General features: G+C 36.1%; 1 protein-coding gene across 1 annotated transcript in view; it reads right to left on the reverse strand.

The window, feature by feature from the left end:
- Positions 1–2720: 2720 nt before the first annotated feature.
- The window catches only part of LOC106089557 (protein obstructor-E), a 92870-nt gene continuing 70640 nt past the window's right edge, over positions 2721–24950 (reverse strand). Inside the window, exon 5 of the mRNA XM_059362704.1 lies at positions 2721–3621. Within this exon, the coding sequence (XP_059218687.1) occupies positions 3567–3621 (55 nt within the window). The 3' untranslated portion in view covers positions 2721–3566. The remainder of the gene's footprint in view (positions 3622–24950) is intronic.

The following is a 24950-nucleotide window of genomic DNA, read 5'->3' on the forward strand; positions in this document are numbered from 1 at the left end:
TATTCCTTTCCAAAATATTCAGCATAACATACCTCTTAGACAACCTTTAGTGAGATCTAATTACGATTTAACAATCCGATTCGGTCTTTGTGTGATGTATATAACAAATTTTATAGTAGTATATCTTTCACCGATCCTATTCATATAATAAAGAATTCTATCCTTCGTCTGTAGTTTGGTGTAGAAGTTGCCAGAGAAGAATGTTCATTCATTCCTGTAGCCAGTATTACACCAACCCTCTACTACGCATCCCTACGTAATGGGAGGTGTCCCCTCGGTCGGCAGGGGCGGGTGTGAGTGGCGTGGAAACGTATGATAAAGACTAAATTGACTCTATTACGTTATTTTTTGTCCTGTTCAACATGGTACCTTTGAGTTTACATACAATATATACCTGTATCTAGGGACTTTACAAACAACTGAATTCTGCTTTGGCTTACCTATCGTGAATCAGGTTGCTGATCAGGGTCCTCCTTTACGCAATATTGTTCAGAAGTTTTAAGAGATCGAACACTGCGGAGAATTACTCGAAGTATTCATTGGCGGAAAGCAGGTTTAATACTGCAAACTTCAAACATTTAGTGAGGGCCCAATTATCTCATTGACTTTAGATTTTAATTTTTCACACAGTACGCTCGAGAGTATCTCGTATGCGATGGGGAGGAGACTTATTCCCATGTAGTTGGCACATTCCGTCTTGTCTCCTTTCTTGAGTTCAGGATATAGTATGCTGAGGTTCCAATCATCGGGTATGGTTCTTCTAGCCAGATTTCGCAGATAAGCAGATGCATACGCCTTATTAGCGTATCGTCTCCGGTCTAAAAAAGTTCAGCGGGTAACCCGTCGGCTCCTGCTGCCTTGTTGTTCTTCAGTCGGCTCACTGCTTCCTGGACCTCATTCTGATGTAAACATTCTATACCATCATCAGGGATTGGTTCTGCGATATCCTTTTCGCCGCCATCGTGGGACACTAGCAGTTGTGTCATGCTATCTGTGTCATTGCTTCAAAGCCGTCGGTCTTCATTCCGACTGCTGTACATCTCAATTCGCTCACACTCACGTCTTTCCATTTCCTTCTTCTTTCTCATCTGCTACTGATTGCAGGGTTGCTCTATATGCCGCATTCATGGTTTCAGTAGCATCTCGACGCTCTTGTTAGTACCACGGCTTTCTTGGGGGAGGCTTCCGCTACCCAAGTAATGGTTTGCCATTGCGCCATTATATCACCGCTGCCATCTCTTTTGTTTAGCAATTTTCAATCTCATATTCTCTCTCTAAGCGAATTGTAGCTAGCCTCTCAACCACCGGAGTAAAGCTTGAAACAAGGTTTTGACTCTCCGACTAACCACAAATCCACAGCCAAATTCATGCCTTGTGTTATGACAGCTATTGTTGTTGTGACGCCATTCCTGATCCAACACACTTCCTGTAGGGCGGAAGTGCCTATAGAGAATGCGAACATTCCATGGGTCGTCAACATTGACGGGGTCCGTTTTTACTATACCTTTATTTCTCATAGTGGTTCTCATAGTTTTTCGGGGGCGGGTTACCGGCCCGGTTGCCCGCTTGGAAAGGAAAGGAAAGGAAAGGAAAGGAAAGGAAAGGAAAGGAAAGGAAAGGAAAGGAAAGGAAAGGAAAGGAAAGGAAAGGAAAGGAAAGGAAAGGAAAGGAAAGGAAAGGAAAGAAAAGAAAAGAAAAGAAAAGAAAAGAAAAGAAAAGGAAAGGAAAGAAAAGAAAAGAAAAGAAAAGGAAAGGAAAGGAAAGGAAAGGAAAGGAAAGAAAAGAAAAGAAAAGAAATGAAAAGAAAAGAAAAGAAAAGAAAAGAAAAGAAAAGAAAAGAAAAGAAAAGAAAAGAAAAGAAAAGAAAAGAAAAGGAAAGGAAAGGAAAGGAAAGAAAAGGAATGCCCTTGGTTGTCTAAGCGTACCTAAAGTTGGTTCCATCGGCATTTCGAAAAGTTGTTCGGGCTGCTAAATCTTCATTTTTAGTCCGATTTAAGAAATTATTTTTTTGCTGGATTGTGCTCAAATTCCGACTTATGTGTCCATATGTGTCCGACTCCAGTGTCCGATTTCAAATATATTCCAACTAGGGAGCCATTAGAATTTTTTTGATTGTGGATAAAGAAGATATATTTTTAATTCAATAGCATAATAAATGTATCCACCATGGTATTCAAAGTTCAGACCTGCGAATTTTATAAGTTTTTATATGTTTTAATTTCTTTATTTTATACATCTGTTATTGATTTTCCTCCTCTGTATATACCAAAATGACACTGAGTGTCCTTTTCATTTAACTTTATGCAGAGTTCAAGGAGAGTTACATAAGACCAAATGTAAATTTTTACTGCCTCTCTGAGGTGAAATGAAAGTAAATTTAATCAATTTTCCCAAAAAGACCATAAACAAATATTGAAGGCAAATATTTGCCAGAAATACACAAAACAAACATTTTTCTCAACAACAGTTCAATGGTTATTCATTTGAGGCAAACATTTGTGTGCTTATGCGTATGTGCGCCATGCATGGATGCATGGATATGCATTTATGGGTATTATATTTTGAAAAATGTAATTCAAGTTTACTACAATTTGCAAAACATATGAGACAAAGAAGACAAACATTTACACATACTCACTATAAGTACATTATTCTAATATTTTATTATTGAAAACAATTAAAATTAATTTAAACTTACTTCTTAGGTTTGTCTTACATCAACTAGTGAATAGATAAGAGTATATTCTAAACTACAATACATATATATATGTAAAATATAACTTATATTTTAGTTAACATGTGGGTGTGGTTAGATGTGTGTGTGTGTAAATCTAATTTATAAGGACTCGTATAACATGTATGCCATTACTTGCATGTGTGTGTGTGTTATTTACTGTACAGATATAAACTTGGTATAGCATAACGGTGTTGAGAGCGGCATGTGTGAAATCAGAAATATTTTTTTTAAATTTTTTTTTACTTCTAAATTACAATTTTAAATATTGAAAATTAAAATCTATTTGTTTATGATATTTTATTTTCATATGTATTTTATGAAATTTTATTTTTTGATGTTTTACCCACCACTGGTGTGAAGTTATATTTTTATTTATATTTTTTTAAATTTTTTATTTTTACTGTTTCATGTTATGTTGTAATTTTGGTTACATGTGTTTATTTTTGTACTTCAAATTTTTTATAAATTTTGTGAAAATTGTTTGCATAGCATCAATTTTTTTTCTTTCATTCGTTTCTTATATATTCTCTTGTGCGCTAGTTTTCCAGCAATTGGTTTAAAAAAATTCCTTTACTCAACATTTAGTCATTCATTGAAAAAGGGGACTCTAACCAATGGTCAAGAGTCCTTTTCGAACTCTTGCTCACACACACACACATACTCTCTCACATTAATTCATTCACTCGTTGACATATCTATCTACTGCCATAGCTAAATTCTTATATCCTCAAAGAGGAATTTGTTGTTTTGATGTTGTCCAGATTTTGCATACCATTGTTTGTGTGCTGTTGTTGTTGTTGTTGTTTGTTATCCTTGCGCTGCAAAGAATTTAATAGCCCAACTTTTTCAAAGCTTTCAAATCAACATCACCATAGTAATCTTCGCTATAAATTTGCATGAATCGCAAGAGATGGCAAAATAAAGATGTGGTAGAGAAAGGGGAAGAGAGAGAGAGAGAGAAAAACAAAATAATAAATTAATAAAGTGAACGAACGAAAAGTATAAAAAAATTAATTTTATTCATAAATAAGTTTGCATGCAAACAAGCTAGAGATTAATTAGAATTTATTTATTGGTATTTATTTGCATTGACATCACTTGTAGTAATGGAATATTAATTGCCAAAGATGACATGCATATAGGTGAAATGACATTCAATATGAATTGGAATGTAATACGGATTATGAGATTGAACACAAAAAAAAGCAATTAGTTTGGTCGGGACATATAGGACTACTACTATACTATGGGAGAATAGGTAGAGATACATCTTTGGCAGGTTCCTAAAGTTAGCCACCTCGGTACTCCGAAACATTTTCGGGGCTGCCAAATCTTTATTTTTGGTCCGATTTTCATGGAATTTTGCTGGATAGTGCTCAAAAATCCCTACAAAAAAGTCCGCTTGAGATATATGCAATATCTCCACTGGTTTTGGAGATATTTAACTATTATTTTCTTTTGTTGCAATTTTGACCGATATATGCTTTGTATTTTGCAATTTACGAAGGCATTTGTGGTTCGATTTTAATTTTTATGCATGATTTGGATTAGTGACAAAATTTACAATAGCTCTATCACAACAAAGGTCCACATCTGATTATCCAGTTAAAAGTTATACAGTTTGGAAGTCAAAAAATGTGAAAAAGTGTATTTTTTGCATTTTTTGGTAAAAAAGTACTTTCATTGATTCATCTTTATAGAAAACTTGCTTAAATCGGTTAAGTTTTTATTTTTTGATTGTGAAGCATATATACACTAGCGTTTTAAGACAACTTTGGATAAGATATGTCAACTTAAACGGTTAAATGGGTGCTATATGTACTTGGAAATGGTGGAGGGTATATAAGATTCGGCCCGGCCGAACTCAGCACGCCCTCTATTACCGAACAATTAAAAACACAACTTTTTTTCTGCCATTTCTCTGTAACGAATACTTCTCTACAACGAATACTTATCTATAACGAATACTTCTCCATAACGAATACTTTCTATAACGAATACTTCTCTATAACGAATACTTCTCTATAACGAATAATTCTCTATAACGAATACTTCTCCATAACGAATACTTCTCTCTAACGAATACTTCTCTATAACGAATACTTCTCTATAACGAATACTTCTCTACAACGAATACTTTTCTATAACGAATACTTCTCTATAACGAATAATTCTCTAAAACGAATATGTCTCTATAACGAATACTTCTATCTAATGAATACTTTTCTGTAACGAATTGTTTTTAAAGCGCAACTTGAAATTCTTATACAAACTAATCTCTCTATAGCGAATTTTTTTGACAAGCTTTTTTTTATTGAAGTCAGCAGAAAAAACAATAAAAAGCGTGCTAAGTTCGGCCGGGCCGAATCTTATATATTTTCCACCATGGATCGCATTTGTCAAGTACGTTGCCTGGTATCTCTCTATAGGCAAACAAAGGACAATGGATGTGAATTACTATGCTATTAGTGCTATATATGGTTATGGACTGATTCGGACCATACTTGGTTTGAATATTGGAGACCATAGTAAATTGCGCCCTCTAGAGGCTCAAGAATCAGGAGATCGGTTTATATAGGAGATCCCTACCGACCTACGGAGGCCACCGCAGCGCAGAGGCTAGCATGTCCGCCTATGACGCTGAACGCCTGGATTCGAATCTTGGCGAGGCCATCAGAAATAAATTTAAGCGGTGGTTTCCCCTCCTAATGCTGGCAACATTTGTGAGGTACTATGCCATGTAAAACTTCTCTCCAAAGAGGTGTTGCACTGCGGCACGCCGTTCGGACTCGGCTATAAAAAGGAGGCCCCTTTTCATTGAGCTGAATCTTGAATCGGACTGCACTCACTGATATGTGAGAACCTCGAGTCAAAAAGTATTAAAACAAACATTTTTTTTGTCCCCCGAGGAGTTGATGTTTCTATGAACTTTTCGGAATGTTTGGCTTTAACACAAAAACATGTAAAAATCTTACAAAACCCTTAAATCCTTTCTGTATATGAAATTAATATTAAACATATTTCCTTAGCTGGTTCCCTAGTTGATCATTATTTTATTCAAATGAATTCCCAATGCAAAACAAACACCCGCAATTTAATTCAATAACAACTTTCGTCACTGAGAAACAAAACAAAAAGCTAAAATAATTGCATGCAGTTTTCTTTTATCCATCTTGGGTTACAACCGAACGAGTGTGGCATTGTGCAATATCCTTGTAGTCCTTCTGAAATACTAATTGAATGATACCAAACTTAATAAGTCCATTCGCACCACAACAAAACGACTGATGAATTCTATTCTTCGTTTTCTATTCTCTCTTCTCTCTGTTGTAATCTAAGAAACTAGACACAGTAGTCAGTCACAGAAGAAACCACTTTTGTTGGTTTTCATTATTTCTGTGAAAGAACCGACGAAGACACATCGCCGCACTGAAACACTCAACCGCATCCTTCCACACCCATACACAAATAAACGAATGCAACAAATCACATATTAAAAGAAACTGTCTTCAAAATAAATGCTTGTCAAGTGGAAATAAAATATCCGTTAGGGTAATAAGAGAAGTTATATCGAAGCAATTAAAAGTCATCACAAATTATAAGAGGACTAAGGCGGCCAACACTCCAAAAAAAAGTTTGCTAAAACAGAAAAATTGAAAAGCAGACATGGCTGCGTAGCGCAGAGGCTCGCATGTCTGCCTATGACGCTGAACGCAGGGTTTCGAATCCTGACGAGACCATCTGAACAAATTTTCAGCGGTGGTTTTCCTCTCCTAATGCTGGCAACATTTGTATTATGTCGTGTAAAAACTTCTCTCCAAAGAGGTGTCACTCTGCGGCACGCCTTTCGGACTCGGCTTTAATAAGGCCGAGCACTCAATGATATGTGAAAAGTTTGCTCTTGTTCCTTAGTGGAATATTCATATGCACAAATTGCAGGCATGACATGTTGGCAAACATTTTGCCATCTGCTATTTTAACTAACAATATCTGCTGTTATAACTACGCAAGCTGCTAAAATATCGACAATATAGCACTGCAACCGACAAACCACATCTGCTATAGCGCACAAATTATTCTGCTATTAGTGCATCCATTTATCATTTGAACAAATACAATTTCGGTTTAAACACCTAAATGGGTACTGAGACAAAATCACACTAATGAACCCCAAAGGTCTGGTCATGCCCAAAGTACTTCATGCTAGTTTTTTCTACAATTAAGATAAAATAATTGAAAATCACCATGTGAAAACGCATTTACTCTCAACTTCGTGTTCCCACCACCCCAGATACATACTTTATCTACATTTTGTCGAAATCTATAGATAACTAAGCTTTTTTTGGGCCCTAGAAGATAAATCACGAAACCTGTTTCTCAAATCGAGCATTATGGCCTCAAGACCTTAAACCGGCAGGTTGGTCAATGTGATGGAAGCAATATTCTAATATGATCCGATTTTTACCATATACGGCCGAGGTATCAAGGGCTCCAATACAACTTACTATGCAACAATGCAACAATGCATCGAAATCGAGTAATAAATGCGTAATTTTGGGGTCCAGGACCAAAAATAGAAATGTCGGTCTATATTGGAGCTATGCACAGTCCGAGCTGGATCATAGGTTAGGTTAGATTAGATTTATGTGACAGTCTGCCATCAGGCTCACTTATACGTTTTCGTTCTTTTGTGTTGCCACAGGAGTAGGAGAAGGAAGATACCTTCTAGATCCTGCCATTGAACCATCCAGATCACTTTAATAAGCATAACAAATTGCAAATGTTCACATCCACTAAGTCAGAAAAGTTCTCAAAGATATAAGAACATAAAGTGAGATTCATTCGGACTGCCACTGCGGGACACACACTGCTAATGTTCTATAGTCCTTCCTCACATCTTCTGTAGAAGTTGTTATTTGCAACTTTCAGTTTGTCAGCAAGTCGTCGGATCAGACAGTGACCTATCATGACGGACACAATGACTGAGACGTCCGTTCTAGCCATCCATAGTAAAGCGGTAGACCTCTTCAAGTTTAAATTAGACCACATAAGTTTGGAGTGTTTACAACCCCCTCTTGTGACCATCTATCATTCGTTGCCACCCGACTTGTCAGAGGCATACACACAGATTCAAGAGGCATACACACAGATTCAAGAGGCATACACACACATTCGAGTTCTCCTGCCATGTGTAAGGTAGTTCCTAGTCTCGCAATCTCGTCTGCTCTACAATTCCCTGGGATATCTCTGTGTGGATGCCACCGTAGCATTTTAGCATGTCTACCTATGACGCTGAACGCCCTGGTTCGAATCCTGGCGAGAACATCAGAAACCAAATGTTCAGCGGTGGTTATCCTCTCCTAATGCTGGCGACAGTTGTGAGGTACTGGGCCATGTAAAAACTTCTCCCCAAAGAGATGTCGGCTCTGCGGTACGCCATTCGGACTCAGCTATAAAAAGGAGGTCCCTTAACACCTCCTAAAACTTGAATCGGACTACACTCATTGATATGTGAGAAGTTTGCCCCTATTTCATAACGGAATGTTCATGGTCAAATTTGCATTTGCATCTCGGTGGACCAGCACCCGAACAAGTGAGTTTTGAACTGTTCAGCCATATAGCTGAGAGATCTGTGACAGTCTAGGGCGGTTTTTGATTTCAGAAGTATGTTCTCTTGAGATTTAGTGGCTGTCTGGGAAGAAATTTGTGCCAATCGTCGTTATCACATTATATCTTAGCCATTACACCACTTTTTAAATTGCAAGGATCTCCGCTTGATACACACTACAGTGGCGGGGTAGTCTTTTCGACGTGACCACTCCTTGTTCTTTAGAGTACACCCCAAAAGGTCATCTAAGGAACTTCTTTTACCAGGGATATCGTAGTTGCAATCAGCTCTATCAGGTATAGTGTTTCAATAATTTTTATCGAAAAGCGGCTCATGCAATATAATCCAAAGTTTTCGGAACATCGAGCATTGTATCAAGGATAACACCGTGTCCATAGCCGCCACGTGGCCAAACGGAAAGCTCAGTTAGCCTTACAACAGTGGTCGCAGGAAATTGTCTAGCCACAACGTCCAGATACATTAGATGGTGTATCAGATGGTGTCATCTTTAGTGCGTTTGTAATGCACATACATGTCATCCTTTGAATTAGGCTGAGTATTGATCAGTTGAATGGTGGACTTTTGAAACGCCGTTCACCAAACCACAATACCATATAGCATTATAGGTCTGACATCTGCAGCATATACCCAGTGCATGATGAGCGGTCTAAACCCCAACTTTTATCCATGGCTCTCTTGCATGGGTATAGGAGTTACAGGGCCACCCACGCTGTCCGCAGAATTTTAATTCATTATGACTATGGATTTTTGCAGCATTAGCAAAAATCCATGATCAACGAAATTGTCGCAAATGGATTTTGTATATACAAAATCCATTTACCCCAACCAGCCACAGAGAAACAGAGATCAATGCAAATATCATTTGACCACCCATAGCGAGCCATAATGAAAACATATACTATGAAGAATTCATCAGCTAATTGTAAACATTTATTTATTAAGCTAGCGTTAAGGAAAATTTGAAATAAAGATTCAGATAGACTTGAAACTTACACAAGAGAAGTTTGTATCTAAAACTGGCGCAGTCGGTAGGATCCTACAAGGTATCCACGACTCAACACCATCCAGGAAAAGGATGAAAACATAAATCCTCGAAAAGGATTTACTTTCGGAATCCAGGAAAAGGTTTTGTCCGGGCAACAGGAAAAACCATACGACGGATAAAGGAAGAAAAAGGATGAAAACATAAATCCTCGAAAAGGATTTACTTTCGGAATCCAGGAAAAGGTTTTGTCCGGGCAGCAGGAAAAACCATACGACGGATAAAGGAAGAAAGAGGGAGAAACATACCAGCTCTAATTTATGGTAACTAATAAGAAAATAATATTGAATATTAAGAAATTGTGAAAAAAAAAATTGTGAAAAATTTACGCTAAAAAAAAATTGTTTCTGATAACTCTAATTTATGGTAACTAATAAGAAAATAATAGTGAATATTAAGAAATTGTGAAAAAAAAATTGTGAAAATTTTACGCTAAAAAAAAATTGTTTCTGATAAAAAAAAAATCAGCAAAGAAAAAAGTTTTAATTTAGACAAAAAAAATTTAAATAATAGTAAAATGGCACTTAACGCAGTCACGGTTGACCCTATAAAGTATTTATCAAAATTACCGGTTTATAACGGTAGTTTTAGCGAACTCTACACCTTTATTGACTTAGTTGACAGAATTACGCAAATTTTAGAAACCTATGATGACTTGTCGAAGGGAATATTTTTAGACATAATTAAGTCAAAACTAAGTGGACCGGCTAAGGACATTTCCGAAATAAACAATCACCTTACAAGATGGACAGAGCTAAAAGAAACCCTTATTAACAACTTTGGCGATAGATTAACAGATGAACAGTTATATGATAAATTAAGATCAGTTAAATTTAAAACTAATGCAAAGAATTTTTATGACGAGATAATAACTTATCTCAGAAGACTTAACATGAAAACTCGATCATTACATCAAAACGAAGCGGGCTACAATGCTCTCATTGCAGCTAATAAAAGGGTAGCATTGGACGTATTTAAAAACAAATTAATTGAACCAATGCGTTCCATTATAATTTGTAGAAATCCAAATAATATCGAGAATGCGATGAAAATACTTTACGATACGAATTATGCTTTCTATAATCCTAATCCAATTCCAAATAAAAACGAAACAAATTCTACTCATGACAATAGAAATAAAAGCGTGAATCAAAATACGAACTTTAATAAAAATCAAAACTATAAATATCAAAATCAAAGACACAGACAAAATCAACATCAGAATCAAAATTATACCAGATATCAGGATCAATATCAAAATTATATTCCGAGACAGAATGATAGTAATAATCGAAACAACCCGTTTCAAAATAACACCGTTAGCAGTGATTCAACTAATCAGCCAATAAATGATAGTGATAGACCAACACCAATGGATATTGGAAATTTTTGTCAGACAGCTCCAATGAACTCACCTACATAGTAATTAACAAGTGCAAATTTTTGATTGATACAGGAGCCACAAACTCCTTAGTGAATCCAAATGTTTTTCATCAAAGTAAAATAGTACAATTAAAAGGACCAAAGGAAATGTTAGCTTTAAAAAATTCACATATAGTTACACATAAAGCCGTGGTGAAGGCTTTCAGGGAATTTAATTTGCCAAATCAAATGTTTGAATTTTATGTTTACAATTTTAATAATAATTTTGAAGGATTAATAGGCAACGACATTTTATTGAAAAATAAAGCGATTATAAATTACGAAGGGATGTATTTACTTCTAAATGGTTCAAAACTGCCATTACTTTCTGAGAAAATAACGACGAAAGTAAAGATAACTATTCCACCGGGAGAGCAAGATTGTAAAATATGTCTTCCTTTAGAAAATGGAGACGTATTAATTAATAATATTATGCAGGGTAATGGAATAATTCTCAATGAAGGTCTTTATAAATGTGAAAATGGAGAAGTGTGTGTAAAGATTAATAATAAATCAAATAAACCTATTGTTTTAGATACAGGAGTGATTTTGACGTATGAAGAAATTTCGGAAATTCATAATATTAATGATATTAGTGGAAAAATCAATAGCGAAATTATAGATGTTGATTCAGTTCTAAAGAAAATTAGAACCGAACACCTTAATTCTAAGGAGAGATTAGAATTGGAGAAACTAATTAGGGATTTTAAGGTTTTACTTTCTGATAATGGAAAATTGACTTTTACCCACGAAATTAAGCATACTATAGATACCACTGATGAAATACCAATAAGAAGTAAAATTTATCGGTACCCTTATATATACAAAGATGAAATCCAAAAACAAATTTTGGAAATGTTAAGTAATGGAATTATTGCACCGAGCAGTAGTCCATACAACAGTCCTGTTTGGGTTGTACCAAAGAAATCAGATGCATCGGGCATGAAGAAATTTAGATTAGTCATTGACTATCGAAAATTAAATGATAAAACCATTGAGGATAATTATCCGATTCCAAATATAACAGATATATTAGACAAGTTAGGAAAATCGAATTATTTTTCTATTCTTGACCTCAAAAGCGGTTTTCACCAAATCGAAGTCCATGAAAAGGACAGACAAAAAACTGCATTTTCAGTAGATAACGGCCATTATGAATTTAATAGAATGCCATTCGGGTTGAAAAATGCACCGAGCACTTTTCAACGATTGGTAGATAATATTTTAAGGGAAAATGTTTCGAAAAGGGAGTGTATGGTTTATATGGATGATATTATTGTATTTTCCAATGGACTAGAAGAACATGTAAAAAATTTGAAATCAGTGCTTAACAAATTAAGAAATGCAAGGCTCAAAATTCAATTAGATAAATGTGAATTTTTCAGGAAAGAAGTCGAATTTTTGGGTCATACAGTAAATGAAGAAGGCGTGTCCCCGAACCAAGCTAAAATTGAAGTTATAAGAAAATTACAAATTCCTAGAACTGAAAAGGAAATAAAAAGATTCTTGGGAATGACGGGCTATTATAGAAGATTCATAAAAAATTATGCACACATTACTAAACCCATGACTAAATACTTGAAAAAGGACTCGATTTTAGATATAAAAGATATAAATTACATCGATGCATTTAACATTTTGAAGGAAAAGTTGGTTCATGCTCCAATATTAGTTTATCCCGACTTCAGTTTACCTTTTGAAATTACTACGGATGCGAGCAATGTTGCTATTGGAGGAGTTCTATCGCAGAACGATAAACCGATTGCATACGTATCTCGAACTTTGAATGAACACGAAATAAACTATTCCACCATTGAGAAAGAATGTCTTGGAATTGTAGGGTGTTTAAAACAATTTAGGCCATATGTCTATGGCAGGAAAATTAAACTTTTTACTGACCACAAACCACTAATATGGTTAAATAACTTAAAAGAGCCAAATTCGAAATTAATGCGGTGGAGACTTCAAATAGGAGAGTATGATTATGAAATAAACTATAAAGAAGGACACCTAAATAAGGTGGCAGACTGTCTTAGTAGAATTGAAATTAATAATACCATATCATCAAATCAAAATTTTAACAATAATGAAAATCTAAATTCAATTAAGGAATTGCAAAAACCAATAAATATTTATGACAATCAAGTTATATTTCAAAAAATAATATCAGGCGCTGTATCAATTAGAAACTCAGTCATACATAACCACAAAAGAAAAGTAATAAAGGCAAAGGAATTTGACGATGATTTCCTGAAAACAATTATAGAAAATCATTTTGATCATGAAATTCCAAAACGCACAGAACGTAAGATTCCCAGTGCAACAAACCACTAGAAGGGGTAATGCTGTTAAACGAAATAATTAGTAGCAACAATACAGGAGCATAAAATCGAATTTTAAAGATTACTGCATTAATTTTATACATATATATATATATATATATCTAAATAACAAATAATTATTATAATTGTCTAAATTGGTCTTCCTTGATCTTATATTCTATTAGATCACAATGACAACTTTGTTGGTACTAATAATTTTGATATATGGAATTCATGCGGAGAATATCGAAATAATCGATTTGGACAACAACAATGGTTATTTACCAATCAAAGTGGATGAAGTGCGGCTTATTGAGTATAATATGAAAGTATTACACATAATTAATATAACAGAACTAGAAGTTGCTAGAAACCAAATAGAAGTTAATATTAAGATGTTAAACGAAACGCTACCAAGTGACACAAAAAATGACTATATACATAGGACGTTGCTTAGGAATTTTAGGGAACTGGATACAAAACTTAAAGCTTTAACACCAAAAATAAGAAATAAAAGAGGATTAATTGACTTATTAGGGAAAACATTAAAAGTTATTGCAGGAACCATGGACAGTGAGGATGAAAAAGCAATCTATAATGCATTACATAATTTAGATACAGAAAATACCGAACTTATTAATGAAAATAACAAACAAATTAAAATAAACAAGGAATTACAGGAACAGATAGAAATTCTAAACAAAAATATTTTGAATATTGAAAGATATATTTCCAGCCAAATAAAAAGTCTTGTATTAAATACTCAGATTAGGGAACATTATTACTATTTGAAAGTATGTTTTCAAATACACAATGACATTAATTCTTTACTTCATTTTATCGACACAATAGAGGACGTTATTTTGACCAGCCGATTAGGTATCCTCACAAGAAATATTTTGACAGACCAAGAAACAAAACTGATAGAATCTGACGAAGAATTTAAAAATATTGATTTAGTGTCATTACTATATAAGCATAATATTATTATATTTACTCTATTAATTCCTAAATACGGAAAAGAAAAATATGAAAAATATCGTCTTTTTGAAATTTTGGATGATAAAAATGAAACAATTAGTTTTAAGCACAAAGAAATATTGTTAAAAGACGGTATTGTTTACGAATTTAATGAGAAATCGGAAAAAGCAAGCAATCTTGTAAAATTAAATGATGAATGTATTATCGATATTTTTACAAAATCCATAATAAAAAATTGCATTAGAATTAAGAAAAAAGCAGAAGAAACAATAAAAATTATAACGCCAGGCTCTATTGTAATACAGAAATTTCATAAAACCAAAATGAAAACTACTTGTGGTCATAATATTTTTGTAGAAGGAACAAAATGGATTAAATACAAAAATTGTACTTTATACCTTAAAAATCAATCTTTTACAAATGTCGAAAACACTATTAAACACCATTATTTAAACCCTGAGTTTATTAAAGCTATACCATTTACAAATACAACCAAAGAAGAACTTACTATGGAAATATTGGACACAAAAAATGTCCAAAATAGAAACAAAATTGAAAAACATCAAAAAGTGTCAAATTACCATTATACATGTCTGTATTTGTTAATATCAATTATAATTATACTTATTTCATATCAAAGTGTAAAAAGATTTAAGTTAAATCTATCATCGACTCCGAGGACGGAGCCCGAAACAAGCGTTGGGGGAGTTACAGGGCCACCCACGCTGTCCGCAGAATTTTAATTCATTATGACTATGGATTTTTGCAGCATTAGCAAAAATCCATGATCAACGAAATTGTCGCAAATGGATTTTGTATATACAAAATCCATTTACCCCAACCAGCCACAGAGAAACAGAGATCAATGCAAATATCATTTGACCACCCATAGCGAGCCATAATGAAAACATATACTATGAAGAATTCATCAGCTAATTGTAAACATTTATTTATTAAGCTAGCGTTAAGGAAAATTTGAAATAAAGATTCAGATAGACTTGAAACTTACACAAGAGAAGTTTGTATCTAAAACTTATAGGCCAAGAGTTGCCTTTCTTGCCCATTTCGGGACAAAAGTCATGTAGCTTGAATTTTTTACTTTAAAGAATTACTTCTGTTTACACGGATCTAGGCGTAGATCACTTTCTTTGGCCTAGTTTACTGTCTTGCGTAAAGCTTCATGAATTATATCTCTAAGAGTGCTTAAAATCTTATTCCTAACCGCAATTTCCAAGTTATCTGCTTAAGCGACAACTTTTACATTTTTGATCCACTTGCCGAACGTAGAATAGCATTCCGAGCGGCTCGTTCTTCTGCGCTCATTCTAATATAACTGACACCAAGTTTCGAGGTGTCTCCCACCACTTGATCTTTCCATCGGGATTTTGGTCTTCCCGGTATGCGTGTACCACCGTGTTTACCTTCAATAGACTTCTTTGTTAGAGCTTCTTCATCCATTCTGACAACATGACCTAGCCAACGCAGCCGTTGTACTTTGATGCGTGTAATTATGCTATCGTCGTCATACAGCTCGTGATTCATACGTCGCCTATATTCTCCACTAACGCAAACAGGTCCATATATTTTATGAAAAGTCTTTCTCTCAAATACTCCAAGCACTGCCTGATCTGCTTTCACAAGTACACATGCCTCAGAACTATTTAACAACACGGGTAGTATCAGTGTCTTGAAGAGTGTAATCTTCGTCTATCGAGAGGTGACCTTGTTTCTAAACTGCCTATTTAATCCAAAGTAGCATCTGATTGCTAGTATTATTCTTCGCTTTACCTCAAAACTGGTGTCATTCATTTCGGTTACGGCGGTGCCGAGGTAGATAAAGTTACTGACTATCTCAATGTTGTGATTCCCGACTGTCTCCATTTTCTTTATCTGCTCGGTTGAACAAGGCGTTGTGGGAGTTGAAACCATCCATTTAGTCTTATTTCAATTTACTGCCAGACCCATTTTCACTGAGTCTCTTTCGATTCTTTAAAAGGCTGCAGTTACCACTTCCGGTGACCGACCTATGATATCGATGTCGTCGACATCATTTTATTTCTCGTGATTAGTATGTCATATCTATTCACATCTGCATCTCGTGTAATCCTCCCAGCAGGATATTAAAGAGATAACACGATATGCTGTGTCGCTTCCTAAAACCTCGTTAGTTATCAAATGGTTCGGAGAGATTCTTTCCTATTCTTACTTAGGAACGCGTATCAGCAAGTGTCATCCTGCAAAGTCTTATCAATTTTGCAGGGATACCAAACTCAGACATGGCTTGAAATACCTTTGAACGTAAAGGAGTATCGGCTTTGTAGTCAACAAAGAAACGGTAGGTGTTGATTTGTCCTTCTCAGGTCTTTTCCAAGGGTGGTCCAGTTGGATTTATCAGGTCTAAAGCCGCATTGATAGGGCCCAAGTATGTCATTGGTTTTAATCTTTCACACAGTACGTTCGAGAGTATCTTGTATACGATTACAAGGGTGGTCCAGGTTGGATTTATCAGGTCTAAAGCCGCATTGATAGGGCCTAATTATGTCATTGGTTTTAGGTTTTAATCTTTCACACAGTACGCTCTTATTCCCCTGTAGTTGGCACATTCCGTTTTGCCTCCTTTCTGGTGTACGAGATATAGTATGCTGTGGTTCTCATCATCGGATATGCGTTCTTCTAGCCAGATTGCGCAGATAAGCTGATGCATACGCTATATCAGCGTGTCGCCTCCGGTCTTAAATCGTTCAGCGGTTTACCCGTCGGCTCCTGCTGCCTTGTTGTTCTTCAGTCGGCTCACTGCTTCCTGGACCTCATTCTGACTAGGAGGTAAACATTCTATACCATCATCATTGATTGAATCTACTGTATCCTCTTCGCCGCCAACATCGGACACTAGCAGTTGGGTAAAATATTCTTTCCATATCCTCAGCGTGTTATCTGTGTCAGTTACCAGATTTCCTTCTTTGTCTCTGCAGGAGGATGTGCCTCCACCAAAGCCAACGGTTTGATGTTTAATTCTTTGGTAAAACTTCCGGACTTCATTCTGACTCCTGTACATCTCAATTCGCTCACACTCACGTCTTTCTATTTCCTTTTTCTTTCTGCGGAATAGACGTTTCTCCTCTCTCCTCTCTCCTTTTCTCCTGATAACTCTCATTCATCTGCTACTGATTGCAGGGTTGCTCTATATGCAGCATTCTTGGCTTCAGTAGCATCTCTACACTCATGGTCGTACCATGGGTTTCTTGGGGGAGGCTTCCGGTACCCAAGTACGGATTTCGCGGTATTTTCCATGGAGTGGGCAATGGATTGCTACTGCTCCATTGTATCGTCGGAACAAGGAGTGCTCTCATCAAGCAGTTGGGTCAGTCGAGTGGAGTATGCCACTGCCATTTGTTGTGTTTGCAGCTTTTCAATTTCGAGCTTCCGTGCAGTGTCAGATCGTTCTTTCCTCGCCATGTTCAAACGGGTGCGAACCTTTGCTGCAACAAGGTAATTATCCGAATCTATATTCGCTCCATGGATCGATCGTACATATAACCCGCTGGATGAATCCCTTCCATTTATTACAACGTGATCAATTTGGATTATCGTGTTTTGATCGGGTAACAGCCATTCGGCTTTGTGAATATTTTTATGTTGAAATCTGGTGCTACTAACTACCATGTTTTTTGCCGCGGCGAACTCTATCAGCCTCAACCCACTACTGAACGTTATCTCGTGGAGGCTAATCTTTCCGGCTGTTGGACCATAGATGTTGTCCTTCCTTATCTTCGCATTAAAATCTCCCAGAACGATTTTAATATCATGGGCAGGGTAGCCGCCATATTCTCTCTCTGGGCGCTCGTAGAAAATATCCTTGGTCTGCTCATCTTTGTCTTCCGTCGGGGCATGGACATAAATCACGATCAAGTATACTTACAATTTATGTGGTCGAAAATTGATATTTCTATGTGTTGCAAATGGAAGGACAAAATGAATATGCCATCATATTCCTTCCATCCATTTTACGGTGGTGCGTATAAAAATTATTCAAAGAACATGTCCAATACGTTGTATGGTGCAGGGTATACAAGATTCGTCCAGGCCAAACTTAATGCGCTTTTACAGATTTTTTTCTATCCCATTGTGCAAAAATTTATTTAATGGAAAATTTTAGGAAATTTTGTTTTTCTTTTTAAGGCTCGTCTATTTGATTTTATTTTGAACATTTCTTTTCAACATATTGATACAATTTTGTCGTAAATTAAAATCCAAATAACAAATTTTCAAAGTTTTATTTTACAAATTCTTTAAATAACCCTTTCTATTGTATGAGAAAACAAAAAAAAACAGGAATTCTCGACAACAGAACACTTAGGCAAAAAACAACAATTGCAAACTAGAGAAATTGAAAAATAATCACCAACAGTGCAAGGAAAAAGTATATCTTAGAATACACAGGCAAACTCACACACACACACACACACAACTAAACTCATTAAAAAAGATGTTGCAACCGTTGTGTGCACACTCAATCTAACAACAACAATGTCGTAACATAAAAACAAAGAAATCTCCATTGTAGTTAAAGCCACAGGATGGCCATTTTTAAGACAATAAAACCATCACAACATGAGATGCAACAATCTGACTTGGTAACTGTCAGTATTGGAACATCAACACTTACCCAACGATGATGTTGTTGTATGAGAAGACTGTTTCATGTCCAAAACTACAGGAAAATGGAAAACATGATTTTTTTTTTAGTTTCAAAGAAATCTGTATACACGAAATGTGAGAATTGTGACTTGGGTTTAATCGAATAAAATGAGACTCATCATAAGTACATTGATTCAGAAAAGAAAGATTTTCTTAACATGGACTTTTGGAATTTAAAACTTTTTAGGATATAAGGCTCTTTGAAATATATGCATTTAAAAGTGTTATAAAACAATTCTGTTATAAAATATTGTTTGGGAAGAGAAAAAAGTCATCCCTAAAGTATGCTTTACTTTTCAGTTCAAATTGGATTAAATTCGGTAGGACGATGAAATTTGATATTTTAATTCGAAAATATTCTGATAATAAAAATTAAGAAAACGTTAAAAAAAAATTCGAAAATCTTTTTCATCACTCATTTTGAAGAACAACACTGTGTGTTGCGGGATATGTAGTTTTAGATATTAGTATTGTTTCCAAAGGCACAGAGTTGTTCTTTCAGCAATAGAAGCAAATCTCTATATCAACATAAAATTTTATTTATTTTCTTTGTGTGGAATATGGCCACACGATAATGTAATTAGTCCCTGCAAGGATGGTCGTATGACTGCCTTCTTCTAGGGGTCGAAGGAGGTCAAGGTCACTTGATAGTCTGTCATTTTATAGTACTAGAAGTCTGGGCACAAATTTTATGTCTACTTAGTTGATGGTTTTCCTTTTTATACCCATTACTGAAGGATGGGGGTATATTCATTTTGTCATTCCGTTTGCAACACATTGAAATATCCATTTGCGACCCTATAATGTATATAAAGTTTTGATCGTCGTAAAAATCTAAGATGTCTGCTTGTTGAAATCATGTTACAGGCTTTAATCGGTAAGGAAGAGCAAAAGTAGGGCGGTGTCGACTGTATAGTACCCTGCACCTACCCTATAAGTACAATGTGGGAGCTATATCCAGTTTTGAACCAATTTTGGTAGACCTCGGCGAATGTTTTCAGTTGGGTTATTAAACAATCCCTATAACATTTCGCGCAAATATGTTTAAACTGTAAAAACTACGGTTGACAAATGGCAACATTATTCCAAATTACCCTAAATCTGACGAACATATATATGGAAGCTATATCTAAATCGAAACCGATTTCGACCAATCTTCTTAGAAATTGTGGCAGTTGTCGAGGAGAGCGTTGAGCAACATTTTGGCAAGGTTGGTCAATAAAAGCCCTTGCAATGGCTTTTGGAGTCAAAATTGGGCAATATTCATATATGGCAACTATATCAAAATCTGAACAGATTTCTATTAAAATCCATCAGTAATGTTGAGAGTCTTAAGAAAATCCTCCCTGCTCCATTTCGAGAGAATCGGCTAACAAATGAACATTTTATTGCAATATTTCTCAAAATCGGACGAACATATATATGGGAGCTATATCTAAATCTGAACCGATTTCGAGCAAACTTCTCAGATAATGTGGCAGTCGTCGAGGAAAGCGTTTTGCAAAATTTTGGCAAGATGGATCAATAAATGCGCTTGCTGTGACTCTAGAATTTAAAATCGGGCGATATGTATATGAGAGTTATATTCAAATCTGAACCGATATCCATGAAATTCACCAGTAATATTGGGAGTCAAGAGAAAATCCTCCCTGTCGAATTTCGAGAAAATCGGTTAACAAAAGACCATTTTATTGCAATATTGCTGCAAATCGCACGAACATATATATGGGAGCTATATCTAAATCTGAACCGATTTTGAGCATACTTATCATATATTGTGGTAGTCTTCGGGGAAAGCATTGTACGACATTTTGGGAAGATTGGTCAATAAATGCGCTTGCAGTGGCTCTAGGAGTTAAAATCGGGCGATATATATATGAGAGCTATATCTAAATCTGAACCGATTTCTTCAAAATTCACCAGTAATGTCGAGAGTCATGAGAAAACCTTTTCTGCCAAATTTCGACGGAATCGGTTAACAAATGACCACGTTATTGCAATATTACTCCAAATCGGACGAACATATATATGAGAGATATATCCATATCTGAACCGATATTTTCCAATTTCACTAGGTTTCGTTTCTAGGCCGAAAAACATGCCTGTAACAAATTTGTAGACAGTCGAATGAAAATTGCGACCTGTAGTTTGTACACAAATTAACATGAACAGACGGACAGAGAGACGGACATAGCTAAATCGAATCCGAAAGTAATTCTGAGTCGATCGGTATACTTATCAATCGGTCTATCTCTCTTCCTTCTGGGTATCCTGCTCAATTTCGAGAGAATCGGTTAGCAAATGAGCACTTTATTGCAATATTTTCCAAAATCGGACGAACATATGTATGGGCGATATATCCAAATCTGAACTGATTTTTTCCAATTTCAATAGGCTTCGTCTCTAGGCCAAAAACATGCCTGTAACAAATTTGAAGAAGAGCGGATGAAATTTGTGACCTGTAGTTTGTACACAAATTAACAAGTACAGACGGACAGATAGACAGACGATACCACAGTAGTAGTGTAGGTTATAAAAATGAAGATAATTAGCTGAATCTCGACATTCATACTGGGCTGTATTTGGACATAGCTGCCACATAGACTGATCTCCCGATCTAAGCTCTTGAGCCCATAAAAGGCGCATTTATTACTCGATTTCGCTGAAATTTGGCACAAGGACCTATGTTAGGATTTCTAAAATCCGTTCCCTGTATGGTTCAGATCGGTCTATAGTTGGATATAGCTGCCATCAGGGACGTGGCTAGGATATTATTTTGGGGAAAGGGGCCAACCCCACAGTTTTTCAAAAACAAAAATTGCCAAATTTATTCTGTTACTGTGAAATTGGTAAAGATACCTCAATTTTTTTGTTTTGAAGATTGTAGTCGCTATTGTGTGCAAGAACTGACTCATCGTCGGCAGCATTTGGTCATAAAGTCAGTGCTGAATTTTGCACAGATTGCCAACACACTATTAATAGGCCAGTCCTAATCTTTCAAAGCCTTCAAAGTGTGGTTATCTATGCGAATATCTGAGATTAATAGTGAAAGTGTCAGACTAGTATGAAAGGTGGCAGACTTGTGTTAGTGTTGTGCTCCACACCTGATATGGCCGATGAGTTATTCTTACAAAATGACGAAACGCTTCCCATAGTGGTTGCTAGTAGCATTTGACTGGTTATCACGTATCGCGTTTTTAATTTCGACCAAGAAATATCATCAGCGGGCAATGTCAAATGGATCATGGTGCTTTACAACCATCCCAACTAGAGTAGTGTCCCAACTAATGCACGCATCTGAAATTGAACAGAGCTCTTTAAGACGACTTGATTCACAAGCGCAATAGAAAACAAATCAAATCTTACTTCCCTTATTCAAATCCAACTTATCCGATGATGCCAATAGCAACAAACACAAACATCTTTTACAAAACTCTTTTGTTCTTCGCACGGCGATCGCCCAATTTTACCCTTTGCGGGGTGTTTTGGGGAAGGGGTGATGCCCTAAATACATGGTCCTACATTTGGATATCAAATTCGTATTGTACTCCCAAATACCTTTATTTGAGCCCCATATTGCGGTGGCCAGTAAAAAATAGCTGTTTGTGGGGTATTTTGGGAAAGAGGTAGATCCCCAGAAAATTGGTTCCCAAAGTGGGTATACATTCTTGCTCTACCCCCCAATACCTTTCATTTAAGCTCCACATTGACATGGTCGGTAAATATGCCCAATTTAGGGGAGTTTTGGGGATTGGGGTGGTCCCCCAAACACCAAGCCCGGAAAATTTATCAGCAACGCGCTCTATTCTCATATATCTATATATGATTTAGTTGAATCCCATTTTGCCATTGGCCTCAAAATTGGATATCAAATTCGTTTTCTAATCTCATTTAAACTCCTTATTGCAAAAGTCAGCAAATATGTCCGGTTTGGGGTATTAGCCCTTAAAACTATAGTTCCACGCTCTTTAGAACCCAAATTGTCTTGGTGAGCAAATATGTCCTATTTGGGGGTTGTTATGGTAGTGGGACGTCCCCTAGACAGCTGGTCCCTAATCTTGATATCAGATACGTGGTCTACACCCTAATACCTTTAATTTACACCCCATATTTCCATAGTCGGCGAACATGACCGGCTTGGGGGGTATTTTGGGGGATGGTCGGCCACTCAGTGAGTTGGCCTTGAAAATATATTTCAGATTCGTGTTCTACTCTAAAAACCCTCTTATTTGAGCCTCATATTCCAATAGTCAGCAACTTCTTCCTATTTGGGTGTAGTTGTGAGGTTGGGGTGGCCCCAATAGACACTTTTCCCGAATATTGATATCAGATTCGTGCTTTACTCCCAAAGACCTTTCATTTGAGCCCCATATTGCTATGGTCGTAAATTTGTCCCCTCTGGGGATGTTTTTGGGAAGAGGAGGTCCCCCCCAAACAGTTGGTCCCATATGTGGATATCAGATTCGAATTCTACACTCAAATACCTTTTATTTGAGCCCCATATTCCCATGGTCAGTAAATAAGTCCTGCTTGGGGGTGTTTTGGGGAAGGGGTGGACCCCCAGAAACGTGGTCCCACATTTGGATATTAGATTCGTTTTCTACTCGCAAATGCCTTTCATTTGAGTCCCATAATGCCAACGTCCAATTTAGGGGTGTTTTCGTGGTTGGGGTGGTCCCCCTAACACTTGGTCCGACATTTGGATATCAGATACCTTTTCTTATCCTAAATACCTTTCATTTGAGTCCCATATTGTCGTGATTGGTCGGAATATATGTTTGGTAGGTTTTAGGGTGGAGCGGCCCCCTTTGGTAGCCCATCCGAAATTTGGATACAAAATTTTTATTCTAAGGGTACTATATGAGAGCACACAACATTTCGCTTAATTCGCACCACCCATCTCCGAGACATGATGTTTCTGAAAATTGTGGTAAGGGGGAGGGTCCAATGTAATGTAATTTTACCCTACACGACTACTGTGAAATAACTTAGTGGATTTGTTTGTAACACCCAAAATGAAGAGAGACAGACCCATTGATAAGTATACCGATCGACTCAGAATCACTTTCTGATTCCATTTAGCTATGTCCGTCTGTCTGTCCGTCCGTCGGTCTGTCCGTCTGACAATGTTAATTTGTGTACAAACTACAGGTCGCAGTTTTCATCCGATCGTCTTCAAATTTGGTTCAAGCATGTTTTTCGGCCTAGAGGCGAAGCCTGTTGAAATTGAAAAAAAAAAAAACGGTTCAAATCTGGATATAGCTCCAATATATATGTTCGTCCGATTTGCAGTAATAATGTAATAAAATGGTCATTTGTTAACCGATTCTCTCGAAATTTGGCAAGAAGGATTTTTTTAGGACTCTCGACATGACTGATGAATTTCATGTATACCGGTTCAGATTTAGATATAGCTCTCATATATATATCGCCCGATTTTTACTCCTAGAGCCACTGAAAGCGCATTTATTGACTAATCTTCCCAAAATATTGTACAACGCTTTCCTCCACGACTACCACAATATTCATAGAGTTTGGTCAAAATCGGTTCAGATTTAAGTATAGCTCCCATATATATGTTCGTCCGATTTGCAGTAATAATGCAATAAAATGGTCATTTGTTAACCGATTCTCTCGAAATTTGGCAGGAGGGATTTTCTCTTGACTATCAATGTTACTGGTGAATTTCATGAAAATCGGTTGAGATTTAGATCTAGCTCTCATATATTTATCGCCCGATTTAAACTTCTAGAGTCACAGCAAGCGCATTTATTGATCCATCTAGCCAAAATTTTGCAAAACGCTTTCCTCGACGCAGTATCTGAGGAGTTTCCTCGAAATCAGTTCAGATTTAGATATAGCTCTCATATATATTGGGTTGCCCAAAAAGTAATTGCGGATTTTTTAAAAGAAAGTAAATGCTATTTTAATAAAACTTAGAATGAACTTTAATCAAATATACTTTTTTTACACTTTTTTTCTAAAGCAAGCTAAAAGTAACATCTGATAACTGACAGAAGAAAGAATGCAATTACAAAGTCACAAGCTGTGAAAAAATTTGTCAACGCCGACTATATGAAAAATTCGCAATTACTTTTTGAGCAACCGAATAGATTTGTC

Source organism: Stomoxys calcitrans, chromosome 2 (genome assembly GCF_963082655.1).
Source record: "Stomoxys calcitrans chromosome 2, idStoCalc2.1, whole genome shotgun sequence".
Classification (NCBI taxonomy): Eukaryota; Metazoa; Arthropoda; class Insecta; order Diptera; family Muscidae; genus Stomoxys; species Stomoxys calcitrans.